This window comes from Sciurus carolinensis, chromosome 7, assembly GCF_902686445.1.
Source record: "Sciurus carolinensis chromosome 7, mSciCar1.2, whole genome shotgun sequence".
NCBI classification, from domain to species: domain Eukaryota; kingdom Metazoa; phylum Chordata; class Mammalia; order Rodentia; family Sciuridae; genus Sciurus; species Sciurus carolinensis.
This window is the reverse complement of record NC_062219.1, coordinates 38930255-38944013: the sequence shown is the minus strand read 5'-3', so window position 1 is coordinate 38944013 and position 13759 is coordinate 38930255. Positions and strand designations below refer to the sequence as shown.

General features: G+C 37.7%; 1 protein-coding gene across 5 annotated transcripts in view; it reads left to right on the top strand.

The window, feature by feature from the left end:
* The window catches only part of Ncoa7 (nuclear receptor coactivator 7), a 146054-nt gene that overhangs the window by 13745 nt on the left and 118550 nt on the right, over positions 1–13759 (top strand). For all 5 annotated transcript variants that reach the window (XM_047558040.1, XM_047558041.1, XM_047558039.1 and 2 more), the window contains exon 2: positions 9927–10039. In XM_047558040.1, coding sequence (XP_047413996.1) covers positions 9990–10039 — 50 coding nt within the window. In that variant the 5' untranslated portion in view covers positions 9927–9989. The remainder of the gene's footprint in view (positions 1–9926; positions 10040–13759) is intronic.

The following is a 13759-nucleotide window of genomic DNA, read 5'->3' as shown; positions in this document are numbered from 1 at the left end:
AATAGTAATGGTGACTGCAGTGCTCACTTTCTTCTTTCCTGGAACTGAAGGAGTTGGGCGTGGTACAAGACCAGGACCCTGGCAGCGGTGGTGGCCTTTGCTGTGAGCATAGGTGCAGGCACAGTGATTCACTTGGGGGCCTGTTCTCTGCAGGACATTGGGAAATAAAACTCAGACCTGCAGCTGTAGAGAAGAAAGGGGATCTTATTCCTTTGGGGTCAGGCTAAAAAGTGTCTGTGGAAGAGTCCAACAGGCTAGAGATCCTATGAGTGTAGGAATGAGTCTGTCTGATGATATTAAAATGAATTCCAGAAGTAATTGAGAACAGACTGTTCTTCCCATGTCACCTGTTTCTTGATACTTGGAGCCCCTTACTTTTAGATTTGTCTTAGAGTCCTAGAGCAATAGAAAAGGTGTTTCCAAAAACCGCACTGTGGATGATTAGGGCATCAAATTTTCCCCAACTCTTGTGAGGGACAATCATATGCAAGCAGCAAGTACCCAATAAATACTGATTGAGGATGAGAAAGAGCAAGATTTTCTTATGTTGGGAGATGAGATCAGTAGAGTAGACTCATGTTTTTGTTGCCTTCAATAACTTTCTATCTAATTTGATGCAGATGTCTCCCCTCTAACATACCTTTGTGTGCAGGCAAAGAGATGTTCAGAACTGACTTTTATGTTACAGGTATTAAGGAAACACATTTAAAATCTTTGGTAGAATTTTTACAGAACCACAATTTTTAGTTCTAAGAGGGAGCTACAATTCTAGTGTTTGCCCAAACAACAGCTTTCATAATTTAAAATCAATAATTTTTTTTTAAAGAATGGAATACTAAATTCTGGTTTTCTGTATTTGTCAATTCTGTTTGCTGTAGGGGAAATAATTAGTTTGGCAGAAGAGATTAACATTTTGAAATAACAGAAACAAAAAAAGAATTACCAACTGCTAGCAGAAATATTTCTGGCATATTCAAAGATTTTTCTTAAAAGTTAAGAGGCAATTCATTTAATTAAGGAATTAAGAGGATGTGCTTAACTCTTTAACTATCTAATCAGCAAATAAATATTGATTACACTGACAAAATCACTGTCATGCCTTTAATAACGTAAAGATAACCTGAACATAAGTCGGTATTTACATCCTGAAGGCTGTAAGAAAGCTGGTGTTCTGCCTCTTGCTGCCTTTAACCAGAAAGAACCAGAAGTTGATATGAAAATTTTATATGGTAACAGCCTAGCATTAGAGGATAGTATCAGTGATTCCTTCTTTGGCATCAGACAAAAACTGATCATTCTGGGTCTAACTCTTATGGGTTGGACTTAGAATATCTCTGGGTTTGACCTTGAAAAAAATCTTTCTCAACTTCAGATTCCTTTATCTGAAAAGGATGAGAATATTAACTCCTTTATATAGTCATAAAAATTAATGTTGACATGTAACAAAAAATTGGTGTATCTTGTTAATGTTCAATGTTATTTTTTTAATTTGAGGCAAATTTGAATCCAGCTCTTGAATGTTAGGATTCACTGATATGAATGAGTTAATAGCTAAAATTTCCTGTTCCCTGGGGCACCAGACTTTAGAGACTCCTTTTAGACACATTTAATCTCTGAACAACTCTTTTACAGACAAGGGTTTGAGAAATCAGTTAAACTTGCCCAAGGCTACATATTTTTCTTTCTTTCTTTTTTTTTGTTTTTGTTTTTGTTTTGGGGATTGAGGGCACTTTTCCACTGAACTACATCCCAGTCCTTTTTAACCAAGACAGTGTCTCACTAAGTTGCTAAGGCTGCCCTCAAATTTGTGATCCTCCTGCCTCAGCCTCCTGAGTTATTGGGATTACTGGTGAGCACCACTGTGTCCAGCTAAGCTACGTATCTCGTAGGTAGTAGAGTGTGGATTCCAACCAGGCTTGTCTCTTTCCCAGTTTCCCCATTACCCCCACTCCCATGATGTCTGCTCTTCATTTTCCTATGCTTCTTGTATGTAGTGAAGTGGTTTCTAATCATTTTTCTCCGATACCTAAACTTGTCCTACATAAGTTGCAAGGATCTGAGTATTTCATAATGAAATATTCACTCATGCCTGTGAACATATTTATTGAAATTCTTGCAATACATTTATTTTTGGCATTGCATACATTTTTAAAACCTGAGAATTTACATATTGAAATAGCTGTTCCCAATTACTTTCCTTTGGGCATCATACTGATTTCATAAAAGCAACTCTATAAGTAGGTTATATTATCTATGCATTTCAATATTAAAAAGGGCCTATAATAAAATATTTATCTCTTTAGATGAGGATGTTGGTTTTGATAAGGCTAAGAACTGCATTTTATAGCAGTCCCATAAAGTGGCCACTCAGTTTATGCTAAATCACTTCTGGTGATTAGGAAGCCACTCCGTCTGCAGGCTGCTCTTGGCAGCTGTTTGCCAGTCTTTCCTTATGCCGAGCCATGATCTCTCTCCCTCCATAGCTAATGCCTGGTCCTCAGTGTACCCCTTGAAGATCTATCAAGCCTAAATCCTATACTGGATAACAATCCTTCAGATATTTAAAAACAGTTATTTAATCAAACTTATTCTCTCCAAGCTAAACATTTCCAACTACTTTGACTTATATTTTTAAAAATTGGTTTTATGCCATTTAACCATTCTGCTTACTCTTATTACCCTATGTTTCTTCTATAGAGTGAGACCCAGAACTAAATGCAGTAATCCTGATGTATTCTAATCCTCAAATATGTGGGACAGACTCTCTTAATCTTTTTATTTTGAGTTGATTGCATTAATACTTTTGTAGGGGTACACAATGCCATCACTTCACTGGGCTTATGGAACTTACTGTCATCTAAAAACCACAAATCACATTTACTGGTGCTGACCCTAAACCCTACCTCTCATTCCTTACCACCTTACCAATGCACAGACTCATGTGGGGTAAATTCCACCTTATAATAACTGACTCTCTTATTTCTATAGCTGAGGTCTTTCTGAATCATAGTGCTGTTATCCAGGATGTCCTTTATCTCTCCAAAAGGTTGATGAGGAGGGCACTATATTTTCATTCAAGTCAGTACTAAATTCATTGGTAAGGACAGGGCCTAAGAAAGAATACTACCTTTTGCTATTAACATCTTCCCTGCAGGTTGAAGGTTGAGGTCAGCTTCCAGATCTGAGTTGGGCTTAGCACATACCTTGTGGCTCAGTTCTTCAATGATTTTCTTGATCTGATCATGTAAACACCCAATCACACATCCAGCCCACATTTCTCCATCTTATTCATAAGCAGATCAAGAGAAACTGATCAAATGCCTTTTAAATGCAGTTCCACTGTGTTTGCCTCTATTCCCCGCTCTCCTAGGATAGTAGCTATGTCAAAGAGGGAAATGAGGTCAGTGTACTTGACTAAGCCATCGTCCTCTCAGCCTCCTCTCCTCCACCAGCCCTGTGCTCCTGCCATACCAGACAAGTCAGATTTCCCTGAGCACCACAAGTTCCCTTCAGTGGTGTGCACTTCCTCATTCTGCTGCATTCACTGGGACATTCCTGCTCCTCCTCCACAGCCTAGCACTGACCTCACCTATGAATGTTTCCCTGGTTCTCCTTCCCTTCCAGCTGGTCGGCTGCTTCCCCTCTGTGCTTTGTGCTTCAGTCTACCAACACCCGTGCACTCACTGCTTCTCATTTTGCCAGCTGATGGTGCAGCTACCTACCTGTTCTTCCTGAGCTTCATGTCTGAAGAATGCTGCCTTCCTCTTTGGATCTGCAGCAGAGGTGGATGGTCTATGGTGGATGTTTCAATAAGGAATCCACCTTGTTCTGCTGAATAGTTGCTTTTCTGGGAACCATTCTTGGTTTCAGAGTTCACTGGTTTCTATTCTAAGTCTCTTCCAACCTGCATTTAATGATCATTTCTCAAGCTCTCCTGGGGATTGATGTGATGTCAACCAAGGTGTAGTTTGTACAGTCCCCTTTCTAACTTGTGTTGAAATTTAACATAGATTGTCTAATTTTTAGGTGTGGGGCATTTCTTGATTCCCATTTGCATGTCCTCTTCTTAGAACTCGTAAAATGATCTATTTAGCCCAGAGATGGGTCTTCATTTAGAGTAGCTAGGAGCTTGATGAATTTTCTTCACTCGGGTAAGAAACACTTCCATTTGCTTAATTCTTTTCAGGTCAAATTTAAGTTTCCTAGGCAGAGAATAATGGACCAAGAGTCGAGTTCTCCATTTATTTTGCCATCCAAAGACTTTGTCCCACTTTCCCAAATAGCATACCGGTAGCTCTTCCTTCATCATCCTTTGACTTAAGTCCTAACTTCTTCTCACTTTTACATTTTGCTTTTTTGTTGTTGCTGCTTTGCTTTTGTGATACACATTTCCTTCTTTGGGGGCATTGCCTCTTGGTTGTTCCCTTACAGATCTGTGGCACACATTTGTACCTGGTTCTTTCTTCCCAGGTTTCTTGCTAAAGACAGTATTCAAATTTCTGACCTTAGTTAACACTGAAATTTGAATATCCTTTTGTTTAGGCGAGTGTGACTTTGAGAGAGACCAAATACCCATCTTGTATGGGTATAAGTGTAAGTATTTTCTAAGAGGAGATGTCTGCATAGAAAGGTACATTTTGGTCTGTTCCTTCAGTGGAGAAACTCAGTGTGACCAGGCTGGCATGCATCTTCCTGTTATTATTTCATTTGTGTGTTAGGACTCATGTTGTTGGAAAAACAGTTGATGGGCATCATCGATTAGTTCTGCCTGGTTACATCTGAATGTTCAAGGAGCTGCAGTGTGTCAGATGTGAATCCAAAAAGCCATGCTGTTCTATGCAGTTCACATAGATGTGGTTAGGGAGTCTCTGTTCTAGAATTCTCTTTAAATGATGCCACATTCTCAAGTTAGAAACACTTTACTAGTAATACAAAAAATACTTTGTCTTTAACACAGTTCTTATGAGGTGAAGATTTCTGTGTGCCATTGTTTTTGAATAATGAACTGAATTTGGGTTTAAATGTGCTATCCTGACTTAAGACTGCAAAAAGAAAAATTTAGGCTGAAAATCCATCTTGTGTTCTCTCATAAAATTCTTTGTGATCTGCAATACACCATAAATGCAGGAGACTCTTATAAGTCAGTGTTTGGATGAGTCTAGAGTGTATTGATGTGTGGAAAAATCAACATTAAATGAATGAAGGGCTTTTAAGAAGCCCATTATAACCACTTATAATGGAAAATGTAGTTCCCATTAGAGTTTGATTTAAGGAGCTTTGGTTCTTCACCGAAGCATGAAGGCTGCTGTGTGATGCTCTGTGCAAATCATTTTTATAGCATCTACTGCCTACCTCTTTCTGGTTAATCTGTTCCTGTGTTTAGAGTAGAAAGGACTGCATCTGTCTTGTTTAAGGATTTAATTCACAGAAACTTAAAAGAAACCATAGATTAGCCTATTTTTATTTATCTAATAGAATATTGAAAAATAAAATAAAAGCCTTACTTATTCTAAGCAGACCCCGCAGCACCAGTTGTCAGTCCTAGGATCATTTAATCTTTTTCTCTTCTACTTATTTTTGTCAGTGTTTTCCTACTGGAATCAAATATTAGTTTCTGGCTCAGCTTGCAATATAAAAATTTACCAATTAGATTGTTATGACTTCATTTTTATTCATGAGGAGAAACTCAATAAACAGATCATTATGTGTTTTTGGCATGTAGGAGAGGAATTTCAAAATAAGCCACCTGACTCAGGGCATGGTTGGGTACCCTGGATTCTACTCCTTGCAGGAGTCTGAAAGAAGCTGGCATGAGTCTACATTCCCCATCTTCAAGTTCTGTCTGTCTGTCTGTTTATCTATCTGTCTATCTACTGTCTAATTATTTTGTAAGTACTGGGATTGAACTCAGTGGTACTGAGCCACTGAGTCACATCCCCAGCCTTATTTTGTATTTTATTTAGAGACTGGGTCTCACTTAGTTGCTTAGAGCCTTTTTTTTTTTTTTTTTTTTTCTGAGGGTGACTTTGAGAACTCACAATCCTCCTGTCTCAGCCTCCCAAGCTACTGGAATTACAGGCATGAGCCACTGCACCCAGCTCAATTCATTAATTTGGATGGTATCTTTCCATTTTTATTGCTGCCATGTAGTTGACCTTATCTTCAATTCTGAATTAATTTAGCTCTTATATGGATTTTCTACCTACTTTGGTGCCAGGTATTTAGGGAAGTACAAGGAAATGTACAAGGAAACTTGGGGGTGATGTTTGCCTTGAAGACTACCATGGTTTGGAGCTGAGGAGGCTAGGTGAAGTGACCTCGTCACAGAATGTATGACACAGTGTATGTGCCTCATGGGAATGGACAGGTGACATGTGAAGTAAGTTCCTGATGAAGAGAGGGAAGGGCACACAAGTGGTGAGGGAAGTTTCCCAAGCAGAATTAGGCCTTGTGATAGATCTGGTCAGGAAGAGGAGGAGAACGTGGCTGCCTCAAGCCAGGGGAGAGAGTAAAATAAAGGTAGGAGTCAAGGACAAGGCCCAGTGGGTTCAACCCACAATGAGAGACTGCTGTCCAGAGTCCGATGCTCAGCTGCCATCTTTCCTTTTTCTTTTTTCTTTCATCATCCAGATTCTCGTATGAGTTTTAATTATTTCAACTATTGTAACACAACTACCATGTTCACTGCCCCACAGATTGGAGGTCTTGAAGGACCCCATCCTGCCAAGGCTGGCTCCATTTGTTTTAACCTGCAGTCTGTGTTGAGGCACTGGACATGTGGATTCCACAGAACTTTTTCTAGTTCATCTACAGTTGCTTTCTAGCTCCAAAGGTTATTGAAAAACACTGAAGGTACACCAATTTGGATTTAAATCCCTGTTCCACTGAAGCTAGTGTTGTCAGATTAGGTAAATTAAGGCATTTCTCAGCTTTAGTTTAATGAAAATAAAGATATCTGAATCACCATATGGTTAGAAGAATTAATAGTGATAACATGAACAGTATATTGAAATAAATGACATGGTAGACCGGCAACAAGGACCATGACCTTTCCCTACCTAGTGACCACTATCTTTCTTTCCTTTTGACTCCCATTCTTTTGATTACATTTCCTCCTTCTGGAACTTTTTATCTCTCTTCTTAACTTATTGAAATAGCCTAACTATCTTGAAAGGTTGATTTTTATCACCTTAACCAAAGTTGAGCTTTGAGTGTTCCAGATTCCTAGTTTTATTCATTGGCCAACTCCAACTTACTAGCCTACGTTTTAGTTATTTGTCCATGTCTTATTTTCTCCACTGGGTGACAACATCCTTGAGGGTGGAGCCACGTCAGGAACCTGTGTCAATGAACAATGTTTTTGTCAGCTTTTTCCCTGCTGTAACTAAAAGATCTGACCAGAACAATTGTAGAGGAGCAAAAGTTTATTTGAGGGCTCCTGGTTTCAGAGGTCTTAGTCCATATAAGGCTGGCTCTTTTCCATGGGACTCAAGGTAAGATTGAACATCAGGAGAGGGTGGACAGAAGCAGTTCACATCATGGTGATCAGAAAGCAGAGAGACAGAGAGTCTCCACTCTCCAGATACAAAATATATACTCCAAAGCCAAACCCAAATTCCAGTCTTCTCTAGCCACACCCTATCACTTCAGTTCCCACTCAGTTAATCCCTATCAGAGAATTAAATCACTGATTTGGTTAGGGTTCTTACAACCCAATCATTTCTCCTCTGAACCTTCTTGCATTGTCTCACATGTGAGCTTTTGGGGGATACCTCAACATCCAAACCATAACAAACAGAGCTGAGACTGTTCCATAAGGGTCTTGTGTATAGCTGTCAAGCTTTCAGGATGATCTCATCTTTGTTTTGTTTTGTTTTGTTTTCCTTTTTTCCTAACTACAGTCATATGCTGGTAATTTTTATTTTTTTCTCTTGCTTTCACTACCCTCCTATGCTTTTGATATCATCAAATGTCTGGTGAATATCTTGGGATGACCACAGGCACCTCAAAGGCAGCATGTCCAAAACTCGATTTCTCATATTGTTCTGTCCCCTGATACCACATACAGTCTTCCCTCTTCATGTGTATTGTATCGTATTTCTCCTTTCAAAGTTCACCTGGTCCCTGAAGCAGAGAGTTGGAGGGCCTTCTTGTATTCTTTCCTTTCCTATCTTTTCTGTATGGAATGGGCTGCCAAATCCCAACTCAGTCGTCCTCTAAGTATTTCATGAATCCGTTTCCCCTCTTTCTGGATTAGCTACTGCTGCCTATCTTTGGATCCTGCCCTATTCACTAGTTTTACTGTGATTTCTTTATAATGAGTCTACTTCACCTTCTTCTGAATTCCTCAAGTCCATCCTCTACCTCTGTAATATGATTATGCCACATCCCTCCTGACAACCCTGTCGGTAGCTTCGTTTCATTGCTGGGATGAGAAAATTGGTTGTATGTCATGAACTGGCTCTGATTAGTTTGGTAATAGCTACTGTAAGTGCCACCATTGGGCTCAGCGTGATCTCTCATTGATGGCCAATGGGTGCAGTGAAGGGGCAGGCAGCACATGATGCAGATTTAGGGTTAAGCTTAAGTTTCTGTGCATTGTATATGAAGTCTTCTCCAACCTCAATCCTTCCATGTCTGCACCTTCAGCTCCCACTGTTATTCCACTTCACACTTGACCCTGGAGCAGCAGGGAACAACTGTTCTTATTCAGGACAGACCTGCTTCCTCTGACCCTTATCTAGGAAGCCCGTACTTATAACCTTAGTGTGTGCGAGGAGGGCACAGAGTGCGCCCTGCATAAAGCTCAAGTATTGTTTTAAATATTTGTGTATGTTTCTAATGTACCACATGATATTTTGAAAATTGTACCTTGTGAAATGGCTAAAATTGATCTAATCATTTGACATTTTATACCTTATTGTCTTGAAATCCTATGTCTCCCCCAGCAGACTGAATTCTATTAGAGAACATATCTTGTCTCCTTTACCCTTGAACTCTGGGACTTGTCACAGTACCTTTCATATAATATGTATTGTGGATTAAATGGTTTATTTTGTTGAAATGAATAAGTAAGTTTTAATTGTTAAGTATCACTTTGCTTTTTAAATTTCAATTTGACTGGTGAACATATTTTTGCTTCAAGGCAAAAGGAGAGATTTTAGGAGTGTTAATGCTCTGCAGAAAATTTCAATTGGGGAAGCAGGCAGTAAGTAGACATTGGAAATTTTTGAGCAGGGGAATAGCATGATGAAAGTGGTATTTAAGAAAGATTGATCTGGAGACAACCTTTCATCATAGGTTTAAACCACTGCTGGCAAGCAGAGGTGAGGGTGTCAGGCATTGGGGAGAAGCAGGCATAGAAAGCTATTCTGAATAGTAGCTTCCTGAGTCTGAATTTTCATATCCACATTTGCTGAAGAGGGATGTACTTGCTGGCATGTTACCGAAAACAAAATAGAATGCCGAAGTTATTTTTATTTTTTTTTTAAATCATTCTTGTAAAACACCTAAGTGAACCATTTTGCCTAACTATCTTTGAGACATATTCATTATGAATTACTTGGAAGTAGTGAATACAAATTCAATATTAAAAAATAATTAGCATTGCACTGCAATCTTACAAAGTCAGTGAAGGTCTTCATTTTGGCACATTTTGAAATAATTGTTAACAATGAGAAAAATAGTTTGGTTTTCCATCAGCATTTTGCTATGTGGCTTAACATCTCTGTTCTAATTATAGGTGTATGTGAATGTGTGTGTGTGTTTTCCTCCAGTGGGCATTTGCATTTTGCATTTGGCTCATGTGACTCTGTTTCCTGGTTAAAGTTTATCCTTCATTTGTTTTGGGCCATGTAGCTGTACTGTGCTTTATACTGGACATTAAAACTCTTAAATTTATAGTTACTTTGTTATTTTTTTTACAGGGCTATGACTCATTGATTAAAAAGAAGGACTTTTCCAAATATTCTGCACTTTAGTTGTGTATTATGGATACCAAGGAAGAGAAGAAGGAACGGAAACAAAGTTACTTTGCTCGGTAAGCATTCTTTTATAAAATTATACCAGTTTTTTTTTTTTTTTTTTTTGCGATGCTGGGGATTGAACCCAGGGCTTTGTACTTGCAAGGCAAGCACTCTACCAACTGAGCTATATCCCCAGCCCTATATCAGTGTTTAAAAAAAAAAAAAAGTTTGACGGGACTTTGTCCCCAAGTACTACTTGGCATTTTGTGTTCTGTGACTGTTTATAAACAGAGCAAATAGCCAATAGAAATTAAAATCCTTTTACTTTGCCCTTTTTTATTAATAGTAGAGGAATAACATTTGGTTCTTCTTTTTCTATCTTTGGTAGTTCTTTCAGGCTAGTGGTACTCAGGGACTCTGGCTGACCTGCAGATTGCTCTGAATCCCATGTTTAGAAACACACCTTGAATTTTCAGTCCATCATATGCTTAGTTCTTGCTGTTCTGTAGCTTAATTGGTTGAGCATAACTAAAAATTATGTCATATTGAAAGCTTAACCACGTTGTGGGGAATTCAGAACTAAAAAGTATTTTTGTAGGTAAATAGAATGGATGAAATGATATCTTTGGAAACGGGATTTTTAAGGCTTGAGCTTGTCCAGCATATAAACATTTCTCGTTATCTAAACAGAAATAATATAGTGCATGATAGGCCATGATGTATAGATTTAAACATCGACATGCAACCACTCAATAATCAGAATAAAATGAATAAAATATTAAACATTTATAAATCATTTTAGTAATCAGTGCTTCAGTCAAAGTTTTTTGTTGATGTATTTATCAATAAATTAAGCTGGATTTTAGATTATTAATGGGAAAATGAGGGAAACAATTTAAGGATTTACTATGTATAAGTGTTTTATTTATTATTTTATTTATTCTCAAATCTATGACATAGGTTACTTTATCCCCATTTTATCAGTCAGTTAACTAAGATTCAGAAAGTAAGCATTCTGTACATTTCATGCAGCATAAGAATCAGTATTCAAACAGAGGGTTATCTCCAATGGGTGTGCCCCAATGAAAAATAAGAAATCATAAAGAAGAAGTGTAGGAAAGCAAGAGTCGAACTACTTATTGTAGTAAAAAAATTTTTTTTAATTATTTGGACCACAGAGAGTAACAAGATTGGAGAAAGAAGAAATCAGGCATGGGATAGATAAGATATTAGGACAATAGGATGTTTAGAATAATAAGAACTATATAACTTTTTATGTTGAGATAATTGTAGGTTCACATGAAATTGTAAGGACTAGTAGCAAGATGCCCTATATCCTTCATTCAGTTTCCCCAGTGGAAAGATCTTGCAATATAATGTGATATTGTGATGTAATATCACCACTAGGAATTCGATATTAATACAGTCCACCAACTCTATGCACATTTCACCAGGTTCACAGGCACTGGCACTCATTGTGTGTCTTTTGTACACATTTAATTCTATGCAGTTTTATCACATGTGCAGACAGACCTGTGTGTTACCTTAACAGTTGACACAGAACAGTTCCAAAGAGTGTCCCTTGTACTACCCTTCTGTAGCCATAGTCACCTCCCTCTCCCTCCCTCTACCTGCCACCCCTGACCACTGCCAGTTCATTCTCAATATCTGTAACTTGGTAAATCAAGAATATTACATAAATGGAATCATATCATAGATAACCTTTGACATCAGGCTTTCTCTGTAATTTCCTTGAGATCCATCCAAGCTGCTAGATATATCAACAGTTTGTTCCTTTGTATTGCTAAGTAGTGTTCCATGTAAGGCTATATTACAGCTTTTTAGTCATTCTTCCATTGAAGAGCATTGGGTTGTTTCCAGCTTTGTCACAAATGAAGCTGCTTAGGATAAGTGTGTAAGTTTTTGTGTGCAGGGAAATTTTCATTTCCCTGGGGTAAATGCCCAAAGGTACAATTGCTGTGTCAAATGATAAGTATATGATTGGTTTTTTAAGAAACTGCTATACTGTTTTCCAGAATGGTTGTACTGATTGATGTTCCCTTCAGCAATGTATGAGTGATCCAGTTTCTCTGCATCGTCTCCAATATTTGGTGGTGTGACTATTTTTATTTTAGCCATTCTAGTAAGTGTATAGTAGTGTCTTATTGTGGTTTAAGTTGTGTTTCCTTAATGGCAAATGAAGTTAACTACATCTTTTCATGTGTTTATTAGCCATCTATATATCTTCCTCAATGGAAATCTCTTTTCAAGTTCTTTCTAGTTGAATTTTTTACTGTTGAATTTTGAGAGTTCTTTATAACATTCTAGATTTAGTCTTTTGTCAGATATAAGCAAATATTTCTCCTGGTCTGTAGTTTGCTTTTTTCATCTTCTTAACTGAGTCTTTTGCAGAACAAAAGTTTTTAATTTGATATGGTTCAATTTATTTTTCCATTTATAAATTCTGCTTTGGGTGTTATATATATTTCTTTGCCTAGCCCCAGGTTCTAAAGATTTTTCCCTAAAAGTTTTATAATATTTTGTTTTATATCTAAGTCTATAATCCATTTTGAGATAATTTTTGTGTAAGGTGTGAATTTAGGTCAAGGTTATTTTCTTCCCTCTCTCTCTCTCTCTCTCTCTCTCTCTCTCTCTCTCTCTCTCTCTCTCTCTGTCTTTTTTCCTATAGATGCCCTCCATAGTGATCTTTAAAAACTATCATGCTTTCCCAATCTGAATCTAAAATGATTTAAAGATTCCCATATTAAGGGTTACTGGTGGTTCATTAACAATCTGCTGTATGTTAACTTCTTCTTGTCCCTAAAATGTACAATAAGGGAAGACCCTAAACTGAGAATACAAACTAAATAAAACTGTTCTGGAAAAAACAGCATCGTTTTTTCAGCTCAGAAATGTCAAATTTATTTGTCTTGCTTACTGTGACCTCTTCTGACAAGTATTCTAACAATGAAAAGAAAAACATATTAAAAAATGCTTAAGTGTGACCTTGGGGTATAGGAACATAAGGACAAGGACAAAAATTAGTGCTGCTAAAAAAACAGGCAGTCAACACAATTTGTCACCATGAAATAAGAGAGTGAGAGCAAAGAAAGAGAAAAAAGAGAGAGATAAACAAACCTGTGATTTAGCTGTGGACTGGAAACCAGAAATGGTCAAACTAGTAAAAGCAAAACCAAACACAAACATCATCAAAAAAGAACTGAAGTTATAAATCTATTCAAATGCCTTCTGATGAAACTGGAATTATCATAGAATCAAAAGGGAATTATCAATGGAATTTACTTGAGAGCTAGTTTCTTACAACATAGGACAGATTTTTCTAGAGCAGTGTACCTAAGGGCAGTCCAAGCAAGATCCCTGGAGTGAAATGTAAAGTCAGGCCAAGGGTAATTGATGCAATCAGTTTTCTCTAAACTAAATTACACCATCTTACATAAATCTCTACTGGTGTTCAGAGGAAATTGAAATGAAGATTTGTCCTCATACTCTGCATGCTACCAAAATTGTGTATCTGAAATCCTAAAATTGCTTTCAAACTGTTTTTTTCTCTGTTTCCTCCTGTGTTAGTCAGCTTTACATCATTGTGACAAAAACTTGAGAAAACTAACTTAAAGAAGGAAAAGTGTATTTTGGCTCATGATTTCAGTCGTCTTAGTCCATGGTCAAATAACTGCATTGCTTTGGGCCCAAGGTGAGGCAGACCATCATGGCAGAAGTGCATGGCAGAGGAAAGCTGCTCAGGGAAACTGGGAAACAATGAGAGACACAGGAAG